Source organism: Charadrius vociferus, unplaced genomic scaffold, assembly GCF_000708025.1.
Source record: "Charadrius vociferus isolate BGI_N301 unplaced genomic scaffold, ASM70802v2 scaffold230, whole genome shotgun sequence".
NCBI classification, from domain to species: domain Eukaryota; kingdom Metazoa; phylum Chordata; class Aves; order Charadriiformes; family Charadriidae; genus Charadrius; species Charadrius vociferus.
The window spans coordinates 1,535,153-1,550,242 of NW_009646500.1; the positions used below are offsets into that span (position 1 = coordinate 1,535,153).

At 34.0% G+C, this 15,090-nt stretch overlaps 1 protein-coding gene across 1 annotated transcript in view; it reads left to right on the forward strand.

The window, feature by feature from the left end:
• The first annotated feature begins 560 nt into the window (after positions 1 to 560).
• The window catches only part of TBC1D32 (TBC1 domain family, member 32), a 94,148-nt gene continuing 79,618 nt past the window's right edge, over positions 561 to 15,090 (forward strand). The window contains exons 1-13 of the mRNA XM_009883278.1: positions 561 to 715; positions 4,143 to 4,304; positions 6,205 to 6,382; positions 7,031 to 7,102; positions 8,305 to 8,430; positions 9,355 to 9,433; positions 9,592 to 9,692; positions 9,779 to 9,840; positions 10,331 to 10,475; positions 11,219 to 11,278; positions 12,969 to 13,068; positions 13,348 to 13,485; positions 14,868 to 14,960. Coding sequence (XP_009881580.1) covers positions 561 to 715; positions 4,143 to 4,304; positions 6,205 to 6,382; positions 7,031 to 7,102; positions 8,305 to 8,430; positions 9,355 to 9,433; positions 9,592 to 9,692; positions 9,779 to 9,840; positions 10,331 to 10,475; positions 11,219 to 11,278; positions 12,969 to 13,068; positions 13,348 to 13,485; positions 14,868 to 14,960 — 1,471 coding nt within the window. The remainder of the gene's footprint in view (positions 716 to 4,142; positions 4,305 to 6,204; positions 6,383 to 7,030; positions 7,103 to 8,304; positions 8,431 to 9,354; positions 9,434 to 9,591; positions 9,693 to 9,778; positions 9,841 to 10,330; positions 10,476 to 11,218; positions 11,279 to 12,968; positions 13,069 to 13,347; positions 13,486 to 14,867; positions 14,961 to 15,090) is intronic.

Here is a 15,090-nt window from a genome sequence, read left to right on the forward strand (position 1 = left end):
ATCACAGGGAAATTAAACTGTTTTGATAATATCACCTGGCCCTTGCAAAAGCTGCCAGCACCTTTGATCATGGGCACGGCAACAGCACTGAATAGAGGGATCCAAAAAAATCAGAACTGGGTAGTAATAGTGGATGAGGAGCAGCTGAGAGACTTGTAGAGGTTTCTCATCAAGATACAGTTATTACACCTTGTAAAAAACCCCGTTTTTGTTAAATTATGATGTAGTCTTGTGCCTATTTGATGGGCAAGTCCTCAAGTAACTATGAACAGGAATATCTAAGTTTTTCTTAATGCAGTGTCTCATTTAAGAATATTGTACCAAGATAACAGGAGGTTTATTAAAACTGATTTGACTATTTTATTTCCAGTTCGTCTGAAGATAAGCTCTATCAAATATGTCCTGTCTGTGATTGTGTCTTTTGATAGAAAATCTCATGTTGTTGATAATGGGGGAAAAAAAGTGGCAATCTGAGGGATTTGTGCTTTTTTCTGCATCTTGAGGGGGAGAAAAAGCCCAAAACTGTGAGAACTTGTTATTCTTATATTTGCTTTATACAGATGTCTCGCTTTACAAGTGAAGATGAAGCTCTGTTACAGTCTATGCTTAGACAGTTGCTGCAGAGTGTGAAGGAAAAAATCACTGGAGCCCCGTCAGTAGAATGTGCAGAAGAGATTCTCTTGCATTTGGAGGAAACAGATGAGAATTTTCACAAGTAAAAATATTTTTCCTATTTTTAATATTTTGAAGGAATTGAAATGTGTTGAACTATGTTAATCCTGGGAAATGTTTACAATTTAGACTGCTGTGTGAATGTGTATGTATTTATATATATAGATGTTCCTGTTGCTAATCAGCTCTCAAAAGATGCTAATTTAGAAAATAAAATTAATTTTGCCATTTTTCTGTGGGTTTTTTTGTCTTCTTTTTTTTACTCACGGTAATATGTTTTTACTGTAATAGTAATTGATGAAGCTATTTGTGAGAGAGGACCTTACAAAACTACCTAACTTAGCCAACTCTGATGTATGTGTACATATAATGTACTAAATGCATGCATGAACAGAGGCTAGAAGTCCTCACTGAAGGCTGTCGGGCAGTATTTTTGACACCTTCTAGAAATATATTTTTGTTTTTCAAAAGGCTGCTTGACTTCCATATTTGATTGTTCTGTCTGGCTTATATTACTGAACCCTTGTATAACTTATCGGGTAGTTGTTCTTTTAATTTCTGTTTTGAATAAAGCAGAAATGTATCCCCATCACACTTTTGTTAAATCTGACTTGACAGTATGACCTCACTTATATGTGACTAGATTTCTGGAGCCCACAGTCCTGTTTCTTTTCCATGGTATTCTAACTTTATTTTTTTACTACATGGGAGATTGTTAGTATGCATTTATGACAATTCAAGAGAATATCAAGCTGAAATGACCTTGAAGACATTTCAATGAAGATCAGAGTTCTGTGACCTGACTTCTGAGAAAGCTGGTTCCCTGCCACTTTTTTTCAGAAGTGGTGCTATCTACATTCTCTTAAATTTGTTTAATTTTTAGTATTGCTCTGTCAGTGGTAGAAGTTAGGTAAAAGTAAATAGGTGAAATAGAAATAGTGTTTATCTAAAATTTCACTATAATTTAAAAAATTTCATGCTTTTGTGTCTTCTGAAGATGCTAAATGTTCTAAAATGTATTTTAGCTTAATTTTGTCTTACAAATTGTATCAGATAACACTTTGGTTGGCAGACGTGAATTTTGAGCACCGAGAGTAAAAAAGTTGGTTATAAACATCTCAAAGTTGAAAATGACATGTAATTTTCAAAGAAAAATGTTTTCATTTAATGGAAGATATGTACAGGAAAAAAGCCCAAACAACCAAAACCCTATGAAATTACTTCTGTTGGTATTTCTTATTAGGACTTATTAGGAGAATACCTAGGATAAGGGAGTAAAGCCTGCAACTGGTGGAAAAAATGCATATATAGCCTTCCCCTTTAGAATAGTGAAACCATGTCATCCAGTACTGTTTCTGGTATGTTAAAGACTTGGTGATCCTCAAGATAACTTCTTTTCATGAGAAAGGCTTTAACTTACATTTAATGGAAAACCAAGTGATGCTTTAAATGCAGGATGTGAGCACTACTGTCCAGCACTGGAATATTTCTGGAGGTATTCTAGTCTTGTTCATGACCTGTGGCAGTATAGGTTGGTTTTCGTGGAAGGTCAGAGAGGTCATATGGTGATTTATTAGCGAGACCATTAAGAAGCTTTCTCTTTGACCTTTACCCCATCCATCCAGAACTGCAAGCTCCTTTATTAGTAGTGTGTACTTTTGGATTGTCCAATATACTAGTTCAGCTCAGCATTTTGATCAGCACTGTTTCTGCCTCATAGTTATTTTGCCTCAGTAGTTTTATCAGATTGAGGCCTTACTTTATCTTTGTTCCCACTTTGATGTAGAAAAGACAGAAACACAGGATCCTCAGGAACCTAATAAAAAGGAAAACTGAATCAAGTTCAAAGTTTAGGTGCAGTAGTAGAAATCAAGATTTTAAATTATATAAGTAGCGTGTTTTCTGTTGTATTTTTTCCTTAAATTGAAGTCCTAGAGATTTTTTTAACACCCCCCCCCACCCCGCTTCCTTTGTAATGCCAACGAGATCAGTCTGACTTGATTCTGCATGTGAAGAAGTTGTTCTGTCATTGCTGAAACACTTGTTACAAAGCATTTTTAAGGTGGAAGAATGATGCAGATGATCAAATCAAGGCTAGGACATCAAGTAGACATAAACTTAGTGGCATGAATAATGATGGGATTGCTATGTATTTTAGAGTGAAGCAGCCAATGCAAATATATATACCCTGGAAGTGTTACTGTCATAAAACAAATGGGAGAAAGTTTTATGAAAGCTTTCATTCAGTGGAGAGTCATGTGCAATTTCATTACTGCAGAAGTAAAAAGCCAGCCTTGAAGACAAATGAAAATGCAAATAAACATGTTTGCGTCTTGCTTGAGATGTATTTCTGTTACTTTCATTGAGAACAAAAGTGATATAGAAATGGAAATAAGGGGGGGAAGGACTGTTATACCTGATGGAACTTGAGGTAGGCAATCCAGTGAGGAAGTACGTATCGTGATACTAGACACAATTTTCTGTGTTTGTTTTTTTTTTTTACTGTATCTTGAATGTAGTCTGATTTTTATTTATTTATCTATTTATTAATATCCAAGAAAGACAAAAGCTGCTGCCTGTTGTAACAGTTGCTTTTATTTACATTTGTATTTTATAGCTTTGGACTCTGTACCTACATGGTGACTGACTTTTTAATTAGAATTTTTCTCACTCTGTATTTATTCAAATTAACACAAAGTAGTTGTACATCTGCATTTGATATAATGAAAATATAATGATGCATCTACTGTTTATGTATGATTACTTTTTTGTGTGTTTGCCTTGTCCTTTATACAAATCAGAATACTAAGCAAAAAATGTGTGTATATTCTGAGCACTAGTTTTTAGCAATTTGTATAGCTAATACAGAGTCTGAGGACCCAGTGAGAGTCTTTCGTTTGAAATCCCCCTCTGATTATTCTTTTGTTTAAATAAGTTTCTCTGAGTAATAATAAGAGCACAAAGTGCCAGTTTCCTTGTGTTTAACATGTACATGTAATCACAGGCAGCTAGTTTGTCAGTCTGAGTGAGATCTTCTGCATACTGTCATGACATAGACATGCTCATATGCTGGAATTTACAAATTGTTTTCTGTGTTTCTTCTCATTTTGTATGTATACTGCATAAATAATAATACCAGATGGATATACCATAAGACAGTGCTATGTTCAGGATGCTCCAAGTAATGTGTCTTTTGGAATTTTAAATTTGAGATTTCTTGATGATTTATTGATCTATGATTTTTGTCTATAAAACCTTAGCCTGGAATATGTTGATAATGACCATATTGAAGAAAATCAAACTTCATTGTTTTTTTTCGCACTGTTGAAGTTTATTTCTCTGCAAGTCACAAACCCTTAAAGTAAGAGGTCTGCTGTGACAGAAGACAGCAAATGTTAATATAACATTGAAAATGTTTGACGTGAGCTCAAGGCAATGTGTTACATTTTAATTTTGTGTATTTTTTGCAGCTATGAGTTTGTGAAATACCTTAGACAATATATAAATAATACTGTGGGATCTGTGATTGAAGAAGAAACAGAAAAATGTACTTCTACTCAAAGTCAGGGTGAAGTATCTGGCTATGACACGCTTGTCCAACATGTTACTAAGAAGACACGTGAATCAAAAGAGTGGGTATATACATGTAATTCATGTTTTTGTTTCTTTGTGGTCTTTGTCTTCCTTTCTCCTTTCCAGAACTTGTTCTGAAAAAATAAATTCTGAATCAATGGCTAACAAAAGTAATTCTTTGCTTTCAAAAATCAGTGCTAAGCAATTCATATATCCACACCCTACATTGTGGTTTGTCATGCTTTGTCTCACTCTGGAATTAAGATTATGAACGAATGCATAAAAAGATTAGTAGCAAATCTGTGAAGTTTTTGAGTTATCTAGGGCTGGAGTTGGGCAGGAGTTAAGATTTGAGAGAAGAATCACTACTTCATACTATTTCACTAGCTGCTAATTAAATTGACTTGTAATATGGAAGTTGGCCTGAAGAAAAAATTGGTTTTATCGGGTTTTAAAGTATGATGATTTCCTCAGATATAAATGGAGAGTCTGCATGACAATGTTTTCTAAAAAAAAAAAAAAAAAAGTAAAGAAAAAATAGAATTTTAGCCACTAAAATTATTTTATACACTACTTCAGCTGAACTATTTTTTTCACTAATTTTTACTGCACAATCATAATTTCATCCCCATCTCTCTTTTTAGTGGAACTAGGATTTTACTGTGATGCCTATTGTTTACTATGTGTCCTCAATAAGAAAGGAATTAAAAAATAGTGTATGTTTCTGTTCTAGGAGATTTTATTTTCTGTTTTCAAAAGGTTTCTCATCTAGAAGTACACAGAAATATGTTTTATGAACCATGCTTTTATAGGGTTCTTTTCTTGTCACGTGTCTGCAAGCATTCTGAACTCTGATAGAGCATTATTTGGTCTCACTGGGATGGTCTTGATATCATTTCAGGATCATTCAAAGTTCTGATTTTTGTTCATTGCAATTATTAATTTTCTGTGGTAGGTAATACGCTTAAAGGTATTTATGGAGAAAAATGTATTAAGGAATCTAACTCCTTAGTGGTACATTCTGTATTTTCATAGTACAGTCATTTATGTTAGAAAGCAGTTCTTAATCAATTACACCTGGCTATTATTTTCACCTAGAAAATATGTATTTGGATGACTGTTTTTCAATTACACTGTTTATGTACTTCTGTTTCAAGGATCAGGACCTTAGGGTTTTTGTGCTTGGTAAAGTTGGTAGAAGAAGCTCCAATGAACTAAATACGTCTGTATCTTAGATTTTTAATTTGAAATGTAGGAGGATATTAAAGCACAATATGGTCATAATTTGTGTCTTTGGTGACTGTAAAATAAGTAATAGTAGCCTTAAAGTAAAAAATAATTTGAAATGAAGTATCAACATTTTACAATAGGATGTTTTTCTGAAGCAGCTTTTATTTTGAATTGCTTCCTTGTGGATATTATTATTCAATTTATGTGACTTAGAAAAACACTGGTTTTGTTGAAAGAAAATTGTTTTGTGTGCATGATCTGTACTCAAGATCTTGAATCAGAATGATGTGTTCTCTTCTATTGGTTCTGCTCAAGGCTTATAGCAGAAAAAAATAATTGTATGTTGAACTTGAAGAAACATAAACAGTAACAAGGGTGAGAATTGTTTTTGCAGGAACAGATTTTCCCTCTTGATGGATTCACATTGTTCTTTCTTAAGAACCTCCCAGAACAGGATTATACTAGTGCTTGTAAAAGCATTGAATGCTTTTAGAAGGGCAAAAAGGAATGTTATTATACATTTAAAATATAGTTATCTGAATTTTTTAAGGTCCATACATGTTTTGTTGCTCATTTTGGATTTGCATTTGTTTTTCATTTATTTCTGTAAATCCAGTGAGTTTAGGTCTAAGTAGCGGTATGCCATATGCACTTTTTAACGATTTAGTGAACTTTTTTTAATCAGTGATTTTTATGCTATTTAATACTAAAATCATCTTTATTTTGAAGATACAAGGAAATGATACATGCCTTGAAGAATGTCATGATGGTTGTGGTAGAATCGTTGATTAACAAATTTGAAGAAGATCGGATGCGTAATAAGGAGCTGGATAGTAAAACCAAGAAAGAACGTCAGAGTGGCTTTTATACGGACAACTGTTCTGATAGTGACTCCTCATTCAACCAAGTACAATGTCTTTTCTCTATATGTTATGAAATAAGCATGGTACTACAATATTGTTAAGTTCCTGTCAGTGGAGACTGAGAAGCAGCCCTAGAAAGAGATTCATCCTGCCTATCTTTGATATATCCTAATATGAATTAATTACCTTTCTTTCACTCCAAAGTACCAAGCTTATACTAGCTGTCTACCCTTTAGGCAGCATATGCTAGATGAGATGAATTGGATGCCCATATGCTCTAAAGTACCTATGCAAGTAATGTATAGAAAAAGATAAAATAGTGGTAAAAGCAATACCTCATCTAACTTTTTGTGATTTTACTTTGGGAGCCAAATAATGTGCAGTTTGTTTCCAGACTACTGCACTATGCTGTATTACTTACTGAATGAATTATTATAAAGGATTTTATGAAGATACAGGAAACTTTTAAGTAAAGCAAAGCAACATATGTAACGAGAATTCTGTTGCTGTAAATTTAACTTGGGGCAAATGGCAGAAAACATTTAGAATCGTCACTTTAATGTTAAATTAGTATAAATATTGAAGTCCTAATTATTAAAGTAATTTAGATATCAGAAAGACTGATGATTTTAATCTTCTGCTGTTCAGTTTAATAAAATATTCTAATGATCATTTTATAATGTGTATTACAGAGCTACACGTTCATGAGTCAAGAACAGTTGCAACTGCTTGTTGAAAGGCTTGACCCTGTTCAGCCTAAGGAAGTAAGTTTCAAAGAAGAAATAAAATGTTAATACAAATGAATGTTTACGGCATATTGGAAAACAGACTCTCTGTACATAAGTGTTCATATGTACCTAAGTGGAATCTTGTCTTTGTTGGTTCATATATCTTTGGCTTCAGTACAGCAGCTGCTCTGCAGTGTAGTATTTCATTGTTCGTAACCATCTGGTTCAAAAGCTAGTGTTACAGCAAATATCTTTTTTTTTTTTTTTTTTTCCTGTTAGGAGTTTATGTGATATAGATGTGCATTTTTAGTTTGGAAAAAGTTGTTTTGTGAGGAATAAAGTTATTGAAGCTTATTTTCCTGTAAAAGTGCCCCTTGACCTTGGTAATTTCTGTGTTGTCCTTTGTGTTACCCCTATCAGAAGAGAGGTGCCTGCTGATTTGCCAAGTTGCTGCCAGATGGAATATATAAAGTCCAAGTTAGGTTTGCCTTCCTGTCAGTGGCACTACTAATTTGTGTTTCTAACCACCAATCAGCACCAGCTGCTGATATTTTGGAAGCTTGGAGAAACATCTTAAGAGTTCTGTCTCAGTAAGATTTGTTTGGGATTATCTGGCACTTGAAAAAGGCATGGTAGATGGGAGCTATTATAAACATTGTAATCAAATTTTCTGAGAAAACCAGGTAAAAAGTCTGATGCTATTAAGTACAGTTAAAATTTCCTACAGTTTGTTTCAGTAATACAAAATAAATTACTAGAGATTACAGTTGTCTACAAATAAAACAACAAAAAAATTAAATTATTGAGATTATAATGCTGATGAAAATTCAGCAGTAAAACATAGTGTCTAGTAACTCTGTTTCCACTTTCACTTACTGACTTTTTAGAAAGCTGCTGGGCACATTTGTAGTATTTGGTGATAGTTTCCTCTATTCGCTGATAAAAAAATATTTGATTACAAGCAGAAAATAGAACACAATCCTTGCATCCAGTATTGAAAACCTATATAAAATGGTTTTGTTGCTTCTTCTGATATGTTTGGTTTTTTTTTTTCTTAGTGATGTAAAGGTTTGTCTAAATCGCCACAAAAATATAGCAGACAGTAAGTTTTCTGGAATTCCTATCCTGAACAGACAGGTTCTTCCTGTTCTTCCTTCCTCCAAATTATATTGTAAATTATGTATTTGAGAAGTTGCTGTGAACGGGTTTGTGGTGTTACATCTTTTTGACTTCTGCAGGTTCGCCAAGAAGCATTGCAGGCACTGTGCTTTGCCCCTCCCTCTGATATACTGAACTCTGAGAGTTGGCCAAGTCTGCGTAAGCATCTGACAATGTCTCTGTCAGATCCTGATGCAACATTCAGTGTAAGCTGGTGTTCTGTATTGAGTTGTTAGATGTGTAGACTTAGTAAAGAATACTGAAGAGAAATAAGAAGTTACATTTGTATTATGAGTAGTCCAGCAGGGTCCCAAGACATTTTATTAGTTGTGTATCTATCAGATAAACTCTTTTTTAAAGTAAAAGAACTATATGATTCCAGTAGATCTTGATTTAAAGGATTACAACAGGATTTGAATAGGATTTTTAGAGACTGGAGTACTTGTTTACATATCTTTTAATAGGAATGAGAGCTTTGAACGTCTTTTAGCAAACAGATTTAAAAGAACCTGACAAAACTCTTCTGTAAAATATGTCGTGTCAATATTTCCTATTTAGGTCCCGTAATATGCTCCATGATGATGAGAAAATGATACATAGTAGTATTACACAGGCACTAATGAGGAAAAAGACAGCTTCTTAAACTGCTTTTAGATTATTTATTATGCCAATTAAGCCTTTTTTTTTTCTTTTTCTTTGAATTTTAAAGTGATTATCAGATAAATATGAAAGTTGCTAAAACTTTTTGCTGTCATAAATATGACAGCTGCTGTATTTCTCTTTCAGCTTAGGTCTACAATTTCTTTTGAAACAGTGCTAGTTACAAGTTATTGGTACATTTATTAACATGAAAACATTAATGTTAATAGAAAAGTACAGTAGTATTCTATGATCTGCTTCTTTGTGTCTCAGTGAGGTGCTGTCAGTTAAGGTATTCAAGTAAAATTGCCTTTGGACTGTATGTTTCTGTGGCCCCAAACTGCATATTTTTATAAAATACGCTTCACCTCTGTAGAGATATCTGAGCAATATGTAATATTAAGAATAATACCACTTCATATTGATTACTGTGCAATAATAATACACAGTTACATGACTATTTAATACATTACTTGCTTTTTCTCCCTTAGGAGAAAATTCTTAGATTCTATGCAAAAACCTTTTCTTCTTCTCCATTTAATATGTCAAGAGACGTCTATACAAGTTTAGGTATGTGCATTTAATTACATTTAAGACTTCATGAGTCATGTACTTCCAGAAAATCAGTTAACTTTTATAATGAAGTTGTATAATACAGTCTGTTTTGCTACTACTGTCATGGAGGTGAGGTTTTGGGTTGAGTTTTTTTTTTTTTTCTTCTTCTTTAGCGAGACACTTGGAATTGTACTTTCTTTCTGGAGAATATTCTCTTCGTATTTCAGCTGGTCTGGATGTATCTAACACAGACATAAATCGTTTACTTAAAAAGGTAGAGATGAACTTTCCGTGCCTTCTTTGTCATTACTGAAACATTGAGTATTATTTGTTTTTTAGTTTTAATAATTATGTTTTCAGGTCCGCCTTTTAAATGAGTACCAAAAGGAAGCTCCCTCTTCCTGGATTCGTCATCCAGAAAAGTATGTAACTTTCAAAAACCTGTCACTGTTTCTTAATTTAATGATTTTCGACATATAATTAGATGCATATAATTTTAGTAAGAGGTTGATTACAGGATGCACAGAGGACTGGTCAGTGATAAGGGGGGGTATATAAATAGTTGGTAGGAAAAGTGGAACAGGGAGTAGACATGGGTCATATTCAGTTACTTAGCTTTTGAAATGTTCTAAGTGCTTTTTGAACAAAAAGAATTTGGATGTTTTACAAAGTGACAAGGGTAATAAAATATGTAATCATGAGGACAATACACACGTATGTTGTTGTTAGTTTTATTCATGGTAATACAAAGAATTAATATCCTTACAAGATCAAGTTAAAGATGATGTTGTTGATATTTACGATTTATCTGAGCAATGAGGGTTTACTAGAAATTTGTTCCCGAGTATTACTGGTGGAAAGATTTAAGTGATTTTTGTTTTCTATTCTTTTTTTCCCTATTTGTGTCATAAGGTACATGGAAGAAGTAGTGGAGAGTACCTTGTCACTTTTGTCAGTAAAACACGAGCCTAATCATCCTGCGTCTCCAGATTTTTTGAGTCCAGTCTACTTCTTGGCGCTGCTAGATATCAAAGCAGTATGGTTTAAAAAGTGGACAGTAAGCAAAAAAAAAACCCCAACCCAACAACCTCTAACTTGTTCATGTCTGACATGTATTTTGAAAAGTTTGATGTATGACTATTATTATCACAGACCTCTTGTGACCTGATAACAACCTATAATAAGCACTGTAATTTAGGAAGTCTGTGGGGTTTTTTTAGGCATTTATGTCCTTTGCCCTTTAACACTACTCTCTCCCTCCATTTCTATTCAGTTACTAGTTTTCATAAAATATGTGGGAACTTGCTCTGCTTTGGGACTTCAGTCCATGTGTCATAATTGACTGATAGTTGTCAGAAGATGCAAATATTTTTCTGGAAGAAGTGATCAGCATGAGAATACAGTTACATATATGATGTGCTGCACACAACTTGCTAACCTGCAGTGGATATTAGAGCTTTTTGCAGCCTACCATGTATAAACTTATAATTTAGGATTTACATGGCAATGTCAAAAGACGTAGTCTAACATTTCAGCATAGTTATTGTTTTTGTGTTTATCGCATGTCCTGCTACATATTTTTCTAATGACGTAATTTTTTTTTGTTGTCTTAAATATGCTGCCAACAACAGGCTCAGTTGAGTATAATACTGCGTTACACAAGCTGGAGTTCAATACATTGAATCTGTACTGTGCACAGGATCCCCAATAGAGCAGAATCAGAGATAATTTCTACTTTTTAAATAAAAAAATAAAACTTATATGTTTAAAGTTGACATTAGGTTGTCTTTGTCATTTTAGCATGCGTATTACAGCAGAACAGTGGTACTTAGGCTTTTGGAAAAGAAATATAAATCTTTGGTAAGTACTTCCCGAGGCAAGTTTACTTGGAACTTGTTCTTGCTTTGCACATTCTGGTTTGAATACTTTTTTCCCTTTTGTCAGAGCTGTTCCATGTTGTTTAGCTAGATAAGCCTTTTTGATTTTATTTTTTTTAATTTCTGTTTCCTTAAATGAATCATTGTTAAATGCAAAGAAGGGTATGTGACCAGCTCTGCGTGAGGGGGAATTTGGATGTTTTATAGTAGGTGTTTAATGAGGATTATTATTTATTAATTTCTTATGTTACATTGACACTTAGAACTACTTCTGACAGCGCATAAAAATAGGAAAAGGTGCACGAAAAAAATACCATAAAAACTCTATGCTGAATTTGGATTTTTGATGAAAAGAGACTAAAACCCCATTATTGTGTTCTTTAAGTTGTGATATGAAACATTAAGGATTCAAAGCGTCAACAAAATAAATCAAACTGGGAAAACATCTTTAGCAGTGTAGGTGTTAATGTTACCACATATTCTGTATGGGCAGATCTCTTCACTGGAATGGAAGTTTCATTGTTTTCAATGAGACCAATATAGATGTGAGAGCCATTCATATAGACAGGAATTTGGCTATGTTTTGTAAAATCTTGTAATACAAGTGAAGTATAAGGTAAAATTTATGTGACTGAAAAAACCTTAAGATGGGAGACAAGGATACAGGCAACTATAACAGACGTATGTCTTGTTTGTCTGTATGCATAGAACAGAGCATAGCATAAAGCATGTCCCACGCAACAAAAAGTTTATAATAGGAAGTCCATGAGCAGGGTAGTCTAATCTAATTTATTAGCGTAAACACCTGATTGAGTTGTTGTTTTTTTTTTTAATTACGTATAGAATCATAGAATGGTTTAGGTTGGGAAGGACCTTGAAGATCATCGAGTTCCAACCCCCCTGCCATAGGCAGGGACACCTCCCACCAGACCAGGTTGCCCAAGGCCACGTCCAGCCTGGCCTTGAACACCTCCAGGGATGGGGCCTCAACAACCTCTCTGGGCAACCTGTGCCAGTGCCTCACCACCCTCCAAGTGAAAAACTTCTTCCTAATGTTTAATCTAAACCTTCCCTCTTCCATTTATTTTATTTACACTTGTGAAGAAGTCTTAGCAGCTCCAAACTGTAATAAATCTAAATATACTTCGTTGTTCATATGCTGTATTTGTGATTAATTTCTAAATCCATGCTGATAATTTTAAAACTTTTGTATACATTGATTAGATGATAATGCTACAATACTGATACAACACTTCTGCAAAGAACAGTAATAGCATTTACAGCACCAACTTACAGTTTAGTAAGTGTATTCAAGACAAAGTTTTTCACGTGGGGAAAATGAAAATCTTCCATAGTAATGACAGTACGGCAATCACAGATTGCCATTAACTTCTCCAAATACTTGCATGTTCTCTGTGCTCTTTTTCATGGATTGTCTTAATGCTTATAGAGCTGGTAGTGTGATAATCTAATAATAATGGCAGTGTGTTTTAATAGCCGTGTAATATTTTGCCTCCTGTTGGTTAACCCATTCAAAGCACCGAAACGTGAAGTAATTGCAGTGAAGTGGATATTTAGGCTCTTGTGTTAAAAGACAGTACTTGGTTACAAGAGAGAGTGACTTTATTGTAAAAATACCAGGTACTTTAATATTTTGTGCTTTTTTTCCACAGATTAATGCAGCTGTCCAGCAATGTCTTGATTATTTTGAATTTTGCAAGGCAGCAGTTAATAAAAATTCTGGAGTCAATGACTTCTCCCAGCAGCATTGTAGTGAGTACCTTTGCATGTCTTGCATTATGTGCATGTACATCCACATTCTCTGGGTCTTTGAGCACTCTGCCTTGAGAGGAAGACATTCCATCTGTTCTTTTGCTTCCCAAAATGTTGTATGTCCATCTTTTGAGAGAACACTAATAGCAGTGTTTAGTTACTTAAGCTGTCTGTCTTTATATACAAAACGATCTATGTATGTTGCAGGTAGTAGCTAGGTACCGTAGAGTACTAAGCTAGAAGAATCAAGTTCTGATTTTTTTGGTTTTATTGTTGAAGGTGATAAGCAGAACTTTTCTTACACTGGACAAGAATTGCAGTACGTCTATTTTGTTCATTCACTGTGCCTTTTGGGAAGATTGTTGATCTATAAGCAAGGCCGAAATCTCTTTCCAGTACAGCTGAAAAATAAAAAAGGTAAGGGGAGGGCTGAAGAAAATGGAACCTGTTGAGCAACACTTTATCTGTACTTGACATATGTTTACACTGCAATATCGTGGACATTATACTCTGTTTTGCAATTCTGTGCCCAGGAACCTTTCTTAAAAGGTGGTGTAGGTAATTTTGAGCATCAACACTGTTTTTGAATCTTTGATAGACATGGTTGAATGGATCACTTTTATCCTTACGCTTAATATATTAATTTCATGTTGAAGGAGAGTTGGATCAGTGTGTAAGTCTTTCTAGGTATGAGTAATATCTTTTGTCAAACCAATTGATATAATTGATTGGAAGAAAAGACACGCGCAGGGACCAAAACCGTTTTTCAGGTGTGAAACAAAATCAGTATTTTCAAGCTAATTGCAAATTGAAAACAATTGCTCTGAGCTTAACTTATTAATATAATTAAGGTAAAACAATGGTAGAGGAAAAGGTTGGTACCTGTGGAACAGAAGTGTTGGTAAGGACAGAAGATAAGAGATGGAAAAGCCCTTGGACATCCAGAAAAATCTACGTATGGTGATACATTGTGCAGGGTTGGCAAATGCAAGCGTGTGACAACAGCTGTAGTGTTCCATTACATTAATATCTCTATTAATTCAGTGTAGGATTAAAAACATTACTGGATACTAATTCTAAGACTAGTTTTTTGAAGATATTTTGTCCCTCTGGTTTGAGGATCAGGACGTAATAGATCCATTGTAGCAGTTGTGAGGAAGAAAAATATACTAATTGAGTGCTTTTGTCATTACTGGATTATAACACCATTCAAGCAGTGATCCATTGGTGATGGTTGCTTTTTTCTCTCCCCTGCAAAAGTAACATTCTTACCATCTGTCTTCTAAATAGTGTCCTTCTCAGCTTTATAGATAGTAACGCTTTCCTCACAAATTGCCTGATTTATTAACATAATTACAGTAAGTTGGAGCAATAGTTCCCAACATGCAGTTAGTTGCATGTTTTTTGGTTTTGCTTCAGACCTGAAGAAAAGTTGTCTGATAGCTTGTCTCTTTTCCAGTTGTTTCACTTAATTTAATAGTAAGGTAATGCTTTTTCCTATAGCCATGTATATTCAGCATTCTCAAACTTTGGCTGCTATTTTTTTCCATGGAAGGCATGGTAAAATTGACATTGGCTGAATTGGGAGCAAGATCAAACCTTATAAGTTCATCATGAAATACCATGGTAGTATCCCAGGGGCATGCATGTCCTTCGCTTTATCAATTGTACTTATGTTGATTTTCTCAATAAAGCAAAGCACTTTTTATATATATTTACAAAATCCATTTTATTTGTAAAATTAAAGTTGCACTTTAATTTGCTGAGTACTTTTCTTTTTTTTTTTTTGTTTTTAACAGATAGTGTATCCATAACTGATCTGTTGGTATTATTTACTCAGCTTATTTATTATTCTCCAAGCTACCCAAAGGCAGCTTTGGCAACACATACAGGTAAATATTTGGTTTTAATATATGCTAATCTGTATAATTATAAAGTTGTGTAGTAACTTCTTTTGCAGTTTTTAATTTGTGGCTGTTACTTGTGCAGATTTTTCTCTTCCCTTCCTTATCTTTCCTTCTT